This window comes from Mustela lutreola, chromosome 2 (assembly GCF_030435805.1).
Source record: "Mustela lutreola isolate mMusLut2 chromosome 2, mMusLut2.pri, whole genome shotgun sequence".
In the NCBI taxonomy this organism is placed as follows: domain Eukaryota; kingdom Metazoa; phylum Chordata; class Mammalia; order Carnivora; family Mustelidae; genus Mustela; species Mustela lutreola.
In genome coordinates, this window is record NC_081291.1 from 15,778,456 (window position 1) to 15,794,521 (window position 16,066).

General features: G+C 49.5%; 1 protein-coding gene across 1 annotated transcript in view; it reads right to left on the minus strand.

Moving 5' to 3' along the window:
* The window catches only part of CDCP1 (CUB domain containing protein 1), a 57,160-nt gene extending 42,503 nt beyond the window's left edge, over positions 1 to 14,657 (minus strand). Inside the window, exon 1 of the mRNA XM_059160671.1 lies at positions 14,427 to 14,657. Coding sequence (XP_059016654.1) covers positions 14,427 to 14,508 — 82 coding nt within the window. The 5' untranslated portion in view covers positions 14,509 to 14,657. The remainder of the gene's footprint in view (positions 1 to 14,426) is intronic.
* Between the last annotated feature and the right edge of the window lie 1,409 nt (positions 14,658 to 16,066).

Consider the following 16,066-nt stretch of genomic DNA (forward strand, 5'->3'; position numbering starts at 1 on the left):
GGGCCACTAAAGAAGAACGGTGGTTATGGAAGGTGCTATGTCCATGAGGATGGATGCTGCAGAAGATATTGACATGGAAGGTCTTAAGTCCACAAGGATGGGTATTACAGGGGTTCAACCACCATGGAACAAGTGACATCAACAAGGACGATCATATTGGCACCTGGGCAGTGCCAGTATTGGGACTAGCCAGTGATCTCAAGGCCATGACGCTAAAAATTCAGGGAGATAAAAAACAAGGTTGGTGGACCAAGAATGCCGAGATGAGGGTTTTGAGGAGCCTGGCCCCAGAGCCCATCGTGTTGGCAGGTGAAAGAAAGAAGCAGAGAGAAGAGACTGTGGCTTAGAGCACTTTCTTTTTCATGAACCATATTCCTTCTTTACAGTAGGAGTTGGTCCTACGGCTAAGTGCTACTATCAAGGAAGAGGAAGATGGGAACAAAACCAACTAGAAAATCCCAGTGCAATGAGGCATTTGCTCCTCATTCAAGTACATTCTGTTGAATGTGAGGGTGATCTGGCTGCGACGTCCTGTCACCCCACTGATCGCCAGGGTTGATTCGGCTGATCTGGCTGGCTAGGCGGGGGTCCCCTTCCTCCCTCACCGCTCCATGTGCGTCCCTCCCGAAGCTGCGTGCTCGGTCGAAGAGGACGACCTTCTCCGATAGAGGAGAGGACCGTTCTTCGGTCAAGGGTATACGAGTAGCTGCGCTCCCCTGCTAGAACCTCCAAACAAACTCTCAAGTTCATTCTGTTTATATTATTATATTATTATAGTTGGTCTCCAGTTATAAATCATATTGAAGGATCACTGCTTGTTTTAAGTTTTTATTTAAATTTCAGTTAGTCAACATAGAGTGTAATATTAGTTTCAGGTGTACAACAGAGTGGTTCAACATGTTCATATAATACCCAGTGCTCACCAGAACTGCACTCCTTAATCCCCATCACCTGCTTCCCCCATCCCTCAGCCCACCTCCCCTCTGATAACAGCAGTTTATTCTCTATAGTTGAGTCTGTTTCTTGGTTTGTCTCTTTCTCTCTTTCCTCTGTCTCTGCATGTTTGTTTTGGGTTTTAAATTCCACATAGGAGGGAGATCATATGATAATTGTCTTTCTCTGATTGACTTATTTCACTTAGCATAGTACCCTCTAGCTCCATCAGTGTTGTTTCAAATGGCAAGATTTCATTCTTTTTTATGACCGAGTAATATTCCATTGTGTGCATGTGCATGTCTGTGAGTATGGTATATATAGGTATTAGATAGATAAATAGGATGTGGTATAAATATGTGTATCTGTATATGTATATACTACATCTTCTTTATCCATTCATCAATCAATGGAGACTTGAGTTCCTTCCATGATTTGGCTGTTTTAGATAATGCTGCCATAAACAGCAGGGTGCGTGTATCCCTTTGAATTAGTACTTTGGTATTCTTTGGGTAAATACCTAGTAGTATGATTGTTGGATCCTAGGGTAGTTCTATTTTTAACATTTTGCAGAACTGCCATACCATTTCTGAGTGGTTACCCCAGTTTGCATTCCCAGCAGTGTTATGAGGGTTCCCCTTTCTCTGCATCCTTGCCAACCACCTGTTGTTTCTTGTGGCTTTGATTTTAGCCATTCTGACAGGTGTAAGGTGAGATCTCATTGTGGTTTTGATTTACATTTCCCTGATGATGAGTGATGCTGGGCATCTTTTTGTGTTGGCCACCTGGATGTTGAAGAATCACCCTTAAATACAATTTTCCAGGTAGTGGATCACTTAGCAAGTCATCTTTTCAGAGATGGTGGGAAAATGCTCTGGAAATCTCGGAAAAACACTGTGGGATTATTGGCCATGAATGATAGAGCCACACTTCCAACCCAGAGTCTTCCTCACGGTTTGTTATGATGTCCCACACATCTCAGACACCGGAACACCTTGTCCGCCTCCTTCTCTTTTCCTGCCTATGAAAGCTGGTCTCCATCCCCAACCTTTACTATAGTTATTATACATATATCTTTTAAAAAAATTATTTGACAAGCAGAGATCACAAGTAGGCAGAAAAAGAGAGAGGGGGGTGGAAAGCAGGCTCCCCGCTGAGCAGAGAGCCCAATGCGGGCCTTGATCCCAGGGCCCTGAGATCATGACCCGAGCTGAAGGCAGAGGCTTTAACCCACTGAGCCACCCAGGCGCCCTCCATATATCTTTTGAGCGTACTTAGCACATTGGACAGTGTTTCAAACTCATGCTTTCAGGTACCAGGCAGGCAATGTAAACGAGAAAGGCCAACATAGGACATTGGTTGAATCAGAGGTGCATGCTTTACTAAATCCTTTGTAATTCAGCTCCCCCCCCCCAAAAAAAAACACACCAAACAGAACTGTACCAAGGCCTCTAGGTCTCTAATTTGTAGCCCCCAGGGTACATGTTTGAATCCCTTCTGGATGGTAAGTCCCTGGAGAGTGAGGGACTAGGGTTTCCTACCTCTGTATGTCAACCGCCTAGCACAGGGGGCCTCCAAGGTCTGTGGAATGGATGGGATTTATTACCTAATGGCCTAAGACTGTGCCAGATCCTTCAAAGACTTCCTAGGCAAAAATCAAATTCCCTAAGCCTGCTCAGTGCTGGGCTCTAAGAGTGGACAGGGGGAGAGAAGGAGCAATTTGCTCTTCAAGAAAAGTCGCTCTGTGTGGAGAAGGCAGCTTTGGTTGTGATTTCCCCAATTCCTAGTGACTTCATACATCTATTCTGGTCCTTCTATACAACCAAATTCTTACGGGAAGCAACTGCAGACTTTCTGAAGTCAGTATTTACATTCACAAAACCCTTTTTTAAACAAAACTATTGACTGCTACACTCATTTTTGGCTTTGAAAAAAATTTTTCTAACTTAAGATCATTTTTAAGGCAAAACTTTGGTGCTACAAGGCAAATTAACGGTTGTGCAGGGACTGATGGCCAAGGACTCTGGAGTAACTTTGCAGAGTGGTGGGAAAGTTCAATCAGGCATTTGACAAGACTCATTGAATGGTGCCATTGAGATCGTTGAATCTTGTGGTCTGTATATCTTAGCTTAATAAAGCTGAAAGTATTTTACATTTAGATAAATAATACATGAAGCACACAGTGAAAAAATGAGTTTTGAAAAGTCTTAATTTTACCGTGAACTGGGGGGTTTTGTTAGGGGCAACCAGTGATCCTGCTTTTTGCGTATCCTTACACAGGTAATTTCTGAATATATAAGTTTTTTTTTTTTTTTAAAGATTTCTATTTATTTATTTATTTGACAGAGAGAGAGAGATCACAAATAGGCAGAGAGACAGACAGAGAGAGAGATGAGGAGAAGCAGGCTCCCTGCTGAGCAGAGAGCCCTATGCGGGACTCGATCCCAGGAGCCTGGGATCATGACCTGAGCCGAAGGTAGAGGCTTAACCCACTGAGCCACCCAGGCGCCCCCTGAATATATAAGTTTATATCTATATGCCACACTGATTTTATTTTATTTCCGTTCCTTTTGCTAACAGGCAACGTACTTTACTCACTGTTCTGAACCATACATTTTCCTGTCCGTAATATATCTTGGGGGTCCCTCCACATCTGTGTACTGAAAGTAACCCTTAGATAACCTTAAATGGCCATGTAGCATTCTGCTGCTGGGATGTACCATAATCTCTTTAATCAGGCTTCTAATGACGGACATTTGAGTTGTTTCCCGTCTCCAGCTCCCAGGACATGTAGCAGAAGATGGGGCTTCCAGGTGCCAGTGGGACACACCTTCCTTAGGTCTCAGGTTTTATGCTAGAACTTGGATTGTGTTTCCCCACACAGGCACAGACCAGGGAAGCTGGAAGGTGTGGATGTGAGTGTTCGGCTGTATTGGGTGGTGATGGGCTTCTGAAAGGTGACCCAAGCACCGCTTACAATTTGAAAAACGTCTTCTATGTTCGGACAAGTTGAGAACTTGCTCCCCACAGATATAGCCTCAAGCTGAAGTGCCTGATAAGATTGTCAGCAACTTCTAAGCCGGTTGGGTAACCCTCCTTGATCTCTCGGAGGGGATTAAAGGGAGGGGCAGGGGGTCCAGCTCTGCTTCCGTGGCACGTTCCAGCCCAATCTCTGTGTATGACACCTGCTCGCAAGAATAGCTATAACCCTCAGAAGCCTACTGGCATGTTCTCATTCATTTTGCAGAGAAACTGGGCGTGGCGTTAAAGTTACACACAACTGGTCTGGTCAGTTTCTTGGCTAACAGAAAATGTGTGTGTGTGTGTGTGTGTGTGTGTGTGTGTAGGTGCTCACTTATAAACAAATTTTTAAAAAACTTGTTCTAGTGTCACTGGCGATGACTTCCTGCCATTTTTATTTATTTATTTGTTTAAAGATTTTATTTATTTACTTGAGAGAGATCGAGAAAGAACACTAGAGAGCACGAGCAGAGGGGAGGGACACAGAGGGGGAAGCAGGCTCCCCACTGAGCAGAGAGCCCGATGTGGGGCTCAATCCCAGGACCCTGAGATCATGACCTGAGCCAAAGGCAGATGCTTAACCCACTGAGCCACCCAGGCGCCCTGACTTCTTGCCATTTTTAGTCCAGCAGCTTCACTTCTAGGAACTTCCCACGAGATGTCCTCACACATGCCCGAAGTCACCTCTGCCGGGACAGTAACCAAAGCACAGCGAGGGATAGCAGAGGCCTGAGAACAACCAAAATGTTCCCCACGAGTGACCTGGTTACACAGACTGGGTGCCTGGCAGCTCTGTCCAGGTCACCTGCTTTTGAAAATCTCTAAGTTCTTCTTGGGTTCAACTCAAATGATCAAAGAAATAGCAATTCTTGTTAACTGAGGAATCTGTTTGAGGCCAGACCTGACCTGCTGAGTGATTTACAGACGTGATTTCATACAGACTTCTAGCTACCCACAAGGTGCTGCCATGTGCCCACCTGGAACTGAGGACATTGACTTGGGGAGGCTAAGTAACTAGCCCAAGCAGCCTAGTTAAGAGGTGGGGAAGTCAGGATTTGAACCAAGCTCTGCCCTATCCCAATGCTTGTCTAAATGGGCTTGCTTCCACAAATCTAGCAGGTAACTGGGAGCCCAGTGAGACTTCTGGTTCAAATTCTTCCATTTCTCGGCTTCCTTTTCCTTCCACCAGTTTCCTGAACCCTTGGGGATACAGGGTCTGGGGACAGGGGCCATGCAGCAGTAAGCAAGAACCCAGAAGGCCATGGTGACTGAGCAGGGCTGGGTCTGTGCCTTGGAGATGCTCCAAGGTCCAACTCGAGTCAGACTCATCCCACAGCGCTCAGCAGGGAGGAGAGCCCATCAACACTGCTGAATCCTCCCGAAGCCAGTGCTCCCAGATGCCCCAGCGGGAGCAGCGACATATCACAGTGCCTCCCTCTGCGCTGCTGGCTCTTGGCCTCTCCCCAACCATGGCTGTCACTCTGCCCAAAAGCCGGGTGTCTCTCTGGGTCCAGGAGATGCCTCCATCCCTTCACACTCAGGGGCTTTATGCCTACAGCCCTCCTGGTGTCCCTGGGCCTCTCACCAGACACCCGCGAGTTGTTTTCAGGCTCAACGTCGCTTTACCCAAACATTTTTGTTTGAAACAGCCTGATGCTCCTACCCCAGATCAGTAGTGGAAGGTAAGGCACCTGTCTGGATGGCTCGGCATGTGCCGGGACGGGCACCATCCCTGCCTGGCTCCCAGTTAGACCACACATCATCAAGGGCTGTAGAAGGCTCCTTAGGGCTCCAAGTATCAGGGGGGCATCGTGCATGGCCATGTGGTGGACCTGACCCCTAAACCGACAGCTTGACTTAAACTCCACAACATCTGGGGACTCGTTACAATTTGATGAAACTCATTCCTGGAGACGATCTTTTATCATCCCGGACAGAGGCAGCAGATCGGTACTTCGGATGTTTTTGCAGAAATGGTGCCTCTCACCCAGCCTTGTCTGGTTTTCTGCCACCAAGGGTCAGGAGTATCGATGCTTCACTTAGAACTTAAAGAAAGCTACATTGTCTGTGCTTATTGAACAGTTTAACGGGGGCTTTCGAGATGTTTCCAAATTCGTTACTTAAAGATGCTCCCACTCTTTCAAGGGAATCACCAGAAAATGATGCTCCTGTCTACTTCAGTGATTTGAGCAACGGGGCTCGAATGGGAAGAACACACAGGACAGTACTAAGTCCTTGTCACGGTCATCCCTGCCACCAACAAACCATCCCCTGCACAGGGAGCTCTGCTGAGCCACCCCGTGAGGCCAGGTGCTTGTAGTGGGACTTCCATCCTCCAGTCTCTCTTCCTGAGCTCACGTGACATGCAGACACAAAGTCAGCAAGATGACATGGGTGACGCTGCACACACACATGCGCACATACACGACTTGACTCCCTGCTTCCTTCGCTGTATCACAAGCAAGTCCTCATCACTTTCTGGTGATTCCCTTGAAAGTTTCCAGGAGCGGGGTTGCGTTCCTGTGGAACCAGGAACCCCCACGCCTACCCACTGGCTCCTGAGCACATGTTTCAGGAGGGCCGGCAGAGACTTAGCCCATCTTCTAGGCAGTGAAACTCCTAGGTCCTGGTGTGAGCCGGAGAACCTTGACTGCTGGGGAGATCTCCTCCACCCTCTGCAGGAACAGATTGCTGTGGTCCCCTCTGTCAATCCACATTCTCTTTTTTTCTACTTTCTAGGACTGAGCTTTCCTCTTCCTCCTCTTCTGTCTAATCTGCATCGGATTTGGAGCCAGTAGCCTGAGGTTTAGAACTTCGGGCCCTCAGCCCCTTCCAACAATGTGACTCAAAGAAGTCATCTAGCTTCTCTGAGCTCGTTCCCTCCTAAAAAGACTTGGCTTGAGGGTTGACCTGGAGTCCCCGTCTGTTCCTTCCACACATAATTTATTACATGCTAGCTATGTGCCACGCACCATTCCAGCCTCTAAGCTCATGGGCATTGGATATAAACTTGCCTGATACTTGGAGCCCTAAGGAGCCTTCTACAGCCCTTGATGATGTGTGGTCTAACTGGGAGCCAGGCAGGGATGGTGCCCGTCCCGGCACATGCCGAGCCATCCAGACAGGTGCCTTACCTTCCACTACTGATCTGGGGTAGGAGCATCAGGCTGTTTCAAACAAAAATGTTTGGGTAAAGCGACGTTGAGCCTGAAAACAACTCGCGGGTGTCTGGTGAGAGGCCCAGGGACACCAGGAGGGCTGTAGGCATAAAGCCCCTGAGTGTGAAGGGATGGAGGCATCTCCTGGACCCAGAGAGACACCCGGCTTTTGGGCAGCGTGACAGCCATGGTTGGGGAGAGGCCAAGAGCCAGCAGCGCAGAGGGAGGCACTGTGAGCTCAGCGCTTTCCAGCAGGCCCACAGATCAGTTTTGGTTTAAACCAGCTCATAAAGCATTAGGGCTGGTCGGCTCATAAAGCATTAGGGCTGGTGCTTCCTCTGCATGGTCTAAGCCCTTACATTAAAGATCGGAAAACCGAGACCCAGAGAGGCGAGGCAACTTTCGCACATCCTAAAGCTCACCGTTGACAAGCTTGACGTCACCACCACATGTCCTGACTCTAAGCCTGGTGCTTTCCCCATTTTTGCCCACTGCCTTGCCTGCTAAATGGACAATGCTAACTTCTTCCAGGGTCACACCTAGATTATATTTCACTCTCCCTTCCAGTGGGATGGCTTTAGTCAAAAGAATGGCAGCATGAATGATGTGGAACAACTCTCATGCTCGGGCCATAAAAACCTTCCATATGAGCCCCTTTGTGTTCTTCTGCCTTCTGTCAGTTTAATGCAGATGAGCACGGAAGCCACACGTTGCAAATAGCAGAGCAAGAAAGTGGAAGGGGCCTGGGTCCTCATCACTGCTTGGAGGGGATCCCCTGTTTGGGATCTTATATGAGTGAGAAATACATATCTGTTGTGTTTGAGCCATGATTCACATTTGGGTGTGTGTGTTACAGCAGCTCAGTGTGTATTACACCTTAACCATGAGACTTACCTATGTAAAGAGTTAGTAAAAACAAATGATCCGCAGTGTCAACGTGAAGTGCTATCAGAACCTATGCCTGGCCTCCATCTTCTTGACACATAGGACTCTGGGCACGTTGAGCACGTAGCCAAAAGTAAATATTTAGATGGAAGTTTGAAACGTTTCTCGCCTAAAATGTTTGGTTAGTTTCAACTGGAAAGATGAAAGGAAGGAACAAACGGCAGCGTGGAGGAGGGGCAGAGCCTACACTCTGAAATGGGTCTGCCCAGATTAACAGATAAGCACCACCACTCATTAGCAGTGACCTTGGGCAAGTTGTCTCACTTCTGTTAATCACTTTGCTCCATGCGTTCTTTGATACTTTCTGTACAAATTCTTTGACCCAGTAGTTCCCTCCTCCAGGAATTTCACCCACAGGTAAACTTGCCTCTATGCCTAACAAAGTCAACCAAAAATATAGTTACTGACACTCTGCTTATAAAAACAGAAAACCAGGGCTCCTGGGTGGCTCAGTAGGTTAAGGGTCTTACTTTGCCTCAGCTCATGATCTCAGGGTCCTGGAATTGAGCCCTGCATTGGGCTCCTTGCTCAGTGGAGGAGCCTGCATCTCCTTCTCCTTCTGCCCGTCCCCCTGCTCGTGTTCTCTCTCTCTCTCTTAAATAAATCAGCAAAATCTTAAAAAAATTAAATAAATAAAGACAAAAGACTGGAAACAATCCACCAGAAAGGGGCTGGTGAAATATGACATGGTGTGCCCATTGCAAAGGAATATTATGCAGCTGTCAAAAAGGAAGACACCTCCCCCATATGTTATGATCTGGAGTGAGCACAAGATGGACAAAATCACAAAAAGTGAACAAAATCAAGACGCATGTGAGACCCTTCCTATCCTGTATACTATGGTTAGGCTCCTGCTGTGTAAAAAAGGAAGGGACATATGTTTGTAAACTTGTACATGTATTGAACAGCTCAGGAACAATGCACAAGAAACCATGGCTGCTTCCGGGACAAAGCCTGGACTCAGAGGTGGACAGGGGTGTGCGTCTGTCCACATAGCCCTTCGTTCTCTTTGAAATTTTTTTACCGTGTCCAGGTGTTTTGGAAGTGCAGTCTTGAAACTCTTTGACTATTAAAAGCACATACACATCCCCAGAACAAATATGAGCACAGCACTCAGTAAGTGTTGCCTTTTTTCTTTTTTTAAAGATGTTATTTATTTATTTATTTGACAGAGCGAGATCACAAGTAGGCAGAGAGGCAGGCAGAGAGAAGGAAGCAGGCTCCCTGCTGAGCAGAGAGCCCAATGCAGAGGACCTGAGATCATGGCCTGAGCTGAAGGCAGAGGCTTAACCCACTGAGCCACCCAGGTGCCCCCTGCTTGTTTTGTTTTAAGTGAAAGGACATGTCTGTCTCTGAGGGGACTAGCAAAAGCTGTCTTCAGGAGTCCCATTGCGTGCAGGAGTTATTACTGTGCACAGGTGACAGGAGCCAGGCTCTATGGTCAGGCTACCTGGGCTGCCATCTTAGCATCACTACCTACCAGCTGGGTAACCCTGGGCAAGTGACTTCACCTGCCTGTGCCCCTCAATACAGGGGTCTTTGTGGGGGTACTTGGCTTGAGGACGGAGGGGTAAAAGGCTAGCAGTTTTCCTCAAGAACACCTCCTCAATTTACATTTTCTCAGGAGAAAACAGCTTAGTTTTTATTTAGCTTATTTTTTAAAAGATTTTGTTAATTATTTGACAGAGTGAGAGAGAGCACAAGCAGGGGGAGCAGCAGAGGGAGAGGAAGAAGCAGGCTCCCAACTGAGCAGGGAGCCTGATGAGGGGCTCAATCCCAGGATCCTGGGATCATGACCTTGACCTGCCCAACGGACTGAGCCACCCAGGCTTAGTTTTTATGACTCAAATTTTATTTCATCCATCACAATTCTTTCTGGCCAGTGTCCATCGAGGAAACAGACCAACAGAACATTTAAAACAAAATGATATTCAGAAGGTCTCGACGTACATTGCAAATACAATAGGAGGAGTGTCAGGGTCTGGGGGAGATACCCCGGGCATCAACTGGGGTGGGTGTGTCCAGCAAGTTACTACACACAAAGCAGCTGTCCACAGAGAACCACATAAATGGTTTGGCCATCCAGAAGTGATGTCTTCTGTCTTTTACACTGAACAGAACCAGCTGTTCATTATGGATGGGTGTCTTTCTGTTTCATTATGTTTTTGGAAACGGCTGGGGGTTTGGGTTTTTATAGTTTTTCCCATAAGAAATAATGAGACATAGGGCATCAGTTAGTGTTTTCATGCAGAATGCCTGGTTTTAAAGAATGAGTCAGGGGTGTGTGGGTGGTTTATTTGGTTAAGCATCTGCCTTCAGCTCAGGTTGTAATCCCGGGGTCCTGGAATTGAGCCCCACATCAGGCTCCCTGCTCACTGGGGATTCTGCTTCTCCCTCTGCCTCTACCTCCTTCTCTCTCTTTCTCTCACGAATAGCTCAATAAAATCTTTTTTAAAAATTTAGAGAATGAATACGTGATGGTAAGTGAGACATGCTTACATATAAAATACTCAGAAGGGTGGCTGGCCCAGAACAGATGCTTCATATGTGTTAGCTATGACAAGTAGTAGTTAGTGATTTTAAAACATGATGTGCTGATTACAAAACCAAGGCTACAGGGAGGTGAGGTAGGAAACTTGGCTCTCCTGGCCTGCTTGTCAAGAACATTGCCAGCTGCCTAGGAGAAGGCGGAGGGCTAATTACAAGACTGTCGGAAGTGGTTTGAAATAATTTGATTGTGGGATAATTTTTATAATTTAAAATGATAATTAAAGGGTATGAACTTTTCTTAATCAGTCAGGTGGAGAGCCTTAGCTGTGAGTCTTTCATAGCAGGGGTCTTGTCACCGCCCCCCCACTGCCCCACCCACCTTGAGCTCAATCCTGAGTCCCTCCGACAAGCAAACTCCACCCCCTCCTCTATCCAAACCCAAGTTAGCCCTGCTGTGTAGAATCCCAGGTGAGGCTTGTGATATAAGCCAAGGGATTCAGTTCTGTTTTTTTTTTTTTTTTTAAGATTTTATTTATTTATTAGAGAGAGGGAGTGTGCACAAGTAGGGACAAGAGGCAGAGGGAGAGGGAGAAGCAGACCCCCACAGAGCAGGAAGCCCACTGCTGTGGGGCTTGATCCTAGGACCCTGGGATCATGATCTGAGCTGAAAGCAGACGCTTCACCGACTGAGCCCCCCAGGTGCCCCTGGGGTTCTTTTGTTTGGTTTGGTTGATTTTTGGCAACGACAAAAATTGCTCGCACATGCTGGCTGGAACGCACACCAGGGCCATAGAACGAGCTCGCCACAGGGCCACGGGGGAGGACGGATCCACATGAACATTTTCTCTACTCTTCATGCCAGCAATTTTATTTCCAGGGTTTCAGTCAGAATCATCAAGAAAGTACAGAACAACATAGTGAACAAGAACCCATTCTCAGACATATCCAAATGAGCTAATCCAGCTTATACTGTTTTATAACCCCGACAACGCAAGGATAACATCATTTCACGTAGCATAGAATCTGTGCTGTGTGATTTTTAAAAAAGATTTTATTTATTTATTTGAGAGAGAGAGAGAGAAGAGAGAGGGAGGGAGAGTACAGAGGGAGAATGAAAGGGAGAAGCAACTCTCCCCTGAGCAAAGAGCCTGACGTGGGGCTCTATCCCAGGACCCTGGGATCACGGCCTGAGCCGAAGGCAGACCCTTAACCAACTGAGCCATTCAGTCATCCCTGGCCTGTGTAATTTTTAGTATCTTTTCACTGAACAGACCTATCAGAATTGACATAAGCCGTCCCCTATAGTCGGACAAGTTGTTTTTTAGCAGGAAAAGTGGAAAGCAACTTAAATGTCCAATGGGACTGATGAAAGCCATACAATGGTTGGTTCCATGTTTGGTTTTACACACACACACACACACAATCAGACTGCACCAAAATGACCAAGGTACTTTGCTCATATTAATTTTTTTTCATGTTGGTTGTATTTATTATCAGTGTTTCTACAATAACTATTTATTACTTGAAACATTTTAATTGGTGTTTTCCACTTTCTTCCGCTACCTTGAGAGCCTGGAGAACCCCCAGAAGAGTGTGTGTGTGTGGGCAGGGTGCAGACTTCACAGACAAAATGGCAGCATCTGAGGTGAACGCTGAGCCTTATGGCCTAGCACTAGAGCAGCCCCCTACGGTCTGCAGAACAGCCCTCTCTGACCCTAAGTCATGAAACTCTGTGAGGGCGAGGAAGAATCCTCAGTCCTGTCAGTTACACATTCCAGACAACAGCCGCCAGCTCCTCACTTGAATCTGAAGAATGGTGAACACATATACGCATCGAGCGTCAGTGAACACATTGTTCGATGACTCTCACAGTTCTGGCAAAAAACAATGACCCAGACTCTGGTATCTCAGCAGTTCTTGGGACTGGGGGAGGGGCAGAGGGAGAGGGAGAAGCAGGCTCCCTGCTGAGCAAGAAGCTGGATGTGGAACTCGATCCCAGGACTCCGGGATCATGACCTGAGCTAAAGGCAGATTCTTAATGACTGAGCCACCCAGGTGCCCCAGAGTTCAGAGACTTAAACAACAAATTCGCCGTGTCTCCATCTTTTCCGGACAGACTCCAGTAACTCGTCAGAGGCCCCTACTCGTTAGGCCACTCCTAAGACTTCAGGCAAAGCAGCTTTAACTCCGCAACAGGTCTAAGCTCCAAGACACAGTCCTCAGTTCAGCCCCGAGAGGTGGCCGCACAGAGCCAGTTTTGGGGACCCCAGAACTGGGGAAGTTTTGGGGAGGGATTTAAGAAAGTGAGGTGGGAAGTTGCTCGGCTTCCCGGTATTCACACCTGAGCCATGAGACAGGTCTCCGAGAGTCATGAACTTCCTGGAAAGAAGGGATTCTACTGGAACTACCAGAAACCAAAATGGCCCCCTCTCCAGGCCACAGGAGAAATCAGATGCATTAACAGAGGCCAGTTCAGGCCAGCATATCGCCCTCCTCACAACTAATGCGTTGATTTACACCGTATTCTTACTGGAGGAGTTCTGGGTATCACAGACAATGCAAAACATCTCAAACAATTCCCATTTCCATACAGCTCCCAAGTGTGATGGGACACACATTTTTCTCACACATATTTGCACACACACACATTTTCACTCACGAAATCACTCTATTCTTAAACTGACTTTTTTTCTAAAGGAAATCTGGAGAATTCAGTCTGACAGTAAATGTGTTTAACAGCAAATATGCATACATGTGCAAGGTTTCCAATGAGGTCTTAAAACATTCTATGAACCCCGCAGCAAATGTCTCCTGATGTTGTTGGAGGAAGAAACCAGGAAGCTTTCCTGTGGGTTTGTAACGGTGGCATTCGCCAGAACGCCAAAGTTCACCGCACCAGCTTGGCTCGATGCCTTAACTTAATTCACACGAATCCACCTATCTGCCAATACACCCCCCCCCCCCTTAGCTGCGGCAAAGAAGAACCAAAGACCAGCTGTGCTAGTTTCGAGAAAGTCCTCCAGTCAAGTTCGTACAGGAAGACATCTACTTGTTTCTGGTTTTGATAGTTGCAGGACCCGAAGGACACCTCCCCGCAGGCACAGGCCGCTCTTAGAGGCAGGGGGAGGTGGCGGTCCCTGCCCCCAACCGGAACAACTGGAAAGTCACACTTCTCTGGAACGCCCCCTCGCCGACCCCTTGGGCGGTCAAAGTGCAGACTCTACCCAGGGGCGCGAGGAGTGGGGCTGCGGCGCTTCCGTGGCACCGATGCCTGGCGGCCTTCTCCAGCCTGGCGCTTTCATTTTCAAATGAATATTCCCGAACCTCGGGAGAGCTAGAATGTAGCGTGCGGGCCCGGACAAGGGTGATGGGGGGCCATCGGGCGCCAAACCACAGTTTTCTTGCACCTTCTCCCTGGCCCAGGCGAGGAGGCGGAGGGTGATCTGGAGGGGATAGCTCCCTCCCCACGCCCAGCCCCGGCGCCCCCAACTGAGCACCCGCGTGAGGCCCCAGGTGCGCAGCAGTTCCTGGGACTCGGCCGGGGCGCGCTCTTTCTCCTGCGACGTGGGCGCGGGGCTCATCCCCTCCGACGGCCGGGCTCCCCCCCCCCCCTCGGGGACACTACCAGGTACCGCGCCCAGGACGAGGTCGCTCGGAACTCTGGAGGGCACGGCCACCTGGCCCGACGCCGCGCGCCCTGGAACCGGGCAGTTCCGGGGATCCCGCGCCGTCGGTGCATCCCGACTGCGTCGCCCCCGACTCGGATCGGCATCCTCCTTACCCGGGAGTCCCTCGGCGCCGCTACACCCTCCGACAGGACCCTCCTTGTAGGTAACCAACACCACTCCGCGCCACCCGCTGCTGCCACACCGCACTCACCCGCTCCGCGCGGCAGGAGCACGGCACCCAGCAGCTGGACCCCCAGCAGCACGATTGCGACCCAGCAGTTCTGGACGGCCATGGCTCCGGGGCGCCTCGGCCTCGGTGGGGGAAATCGGCTGTGGCCGGTGGCTCGGAACGGCGGCCGTGGGCGCCCGAGCCTGGCACCGGCTGCGCTGCGCTCCGCCCGGGCTAGCTCACCTGCGTGCGGGTGCGCCGTCCCGGGCTCCGCCCTGCGCCCGGGAGCCGGGGCTGGCCCGGCCTGTCCCCTCCTCTGTCCCCTCCTCCCCTTCCTGCTGCAGCGCCGGCCCCTCCCTCCCAGGGTGCTGGGACTTGTTGCCACTTTCCCGGGCTAGTCTTCCCGCCCCGGACCGAGGGTGAACAACCCTTCTTTTCTACAGGCGCGAACGTCGCCCTTGAGGAAGCCAATCAACTTTCTCTTCACTGTCCCGGCGATAGGTGAGCCCTGTTTTGCAAAGGAATTATATTTGTGGGTCACGCAAGCCCAGATTTCTTATGGTCTCCTGCCCGATTGCGCTGCGGAGACTCTGTCGGCGGCCTCAGGCACTTTACCTGCAGCATGTCTAAAGCTCGCGGCACCCCTTCACGTTACAGAGGAGACGCACTGCCCAAGGCCAGTTAGGAATTTACAGAGAGGCAGGGTTTCACAGCGCAGAAGGGTTTTCCATGATCGGAGCTGCTTTGAAGAAGGAATGAATGAGTGAATGAATGATGGAGGCTGGAAAAGGCCAAGAGAAGAAATCTGAACATGTCCACAAGGGCACCTTCATTGATTTGTGTGTGGAGTCATATGTGTGGTCTGGGAACGAAGGGTCCAAGCCCATCTGGGGCTTTGAATCGTGGGCACTGGGCTGCCTGTGTGGTTCCAGTGTCTGGCTTCCCTGCTCCTGTGGGTTCTCCTTCCGCCCCATGGGCCACACAGCAAGCCTAGGGGCACAGGATCCCAGGGAAAGGCAATAGATGGTTCAGGGACTCGGTGGGCAGATGAGCGGTCTGCCAGAATGATTCCATGGGGCCCCCTGGGGCTACCTGTGGCTGTGGACAGTCAGAAGGTGGGCCAAGGTCACCCAGAGCAGCCTAGGGGGGCTGGGACAGGAACTGGAGCGCATTCAAGAGCTACTGTCCAGCCCCAACTTCTGTCTAATTCTTGGGAGCCCTGAACATCTCCAGCAGCCCCTGTGCTCCTTGTGCCCTGGGTGAGAAGTCGTCTCTTAGGAGCTTCTTGCCCTTCCTGCTTTGTGTCTTCTCTGATGAGAATAAAGCAAATCCCCCCCCCCCCCCCCCCGGGAACCCACGCTCCACAAGGAAGGCAGAGATGTCCAGTCTGAGGATATAACCCAGCCTTTCCTCTCCCTCAAAGGGCCCAGACTGTGGGCTCACACGGACCTCAGAGCTCATCTTCCGCTCTACTTCCCTCATCAGGCAGATCAGTGGAGAAACTGAGGCCTAGAGGGAAGGAGGAAGATGAGAAAAGTAGGGAGGCTCTTGGTTCCCCCCACTGAACTGAGGGCAAGTTCATCAAAAGAAAGAAATCTGGGGTGCCTGGGTGGCTCAGTGGGTTAAGCCTCTGCCTTCGGCTCTGGTCATGATCTCGGGGTCCTGGGATCTAGCCCCACATT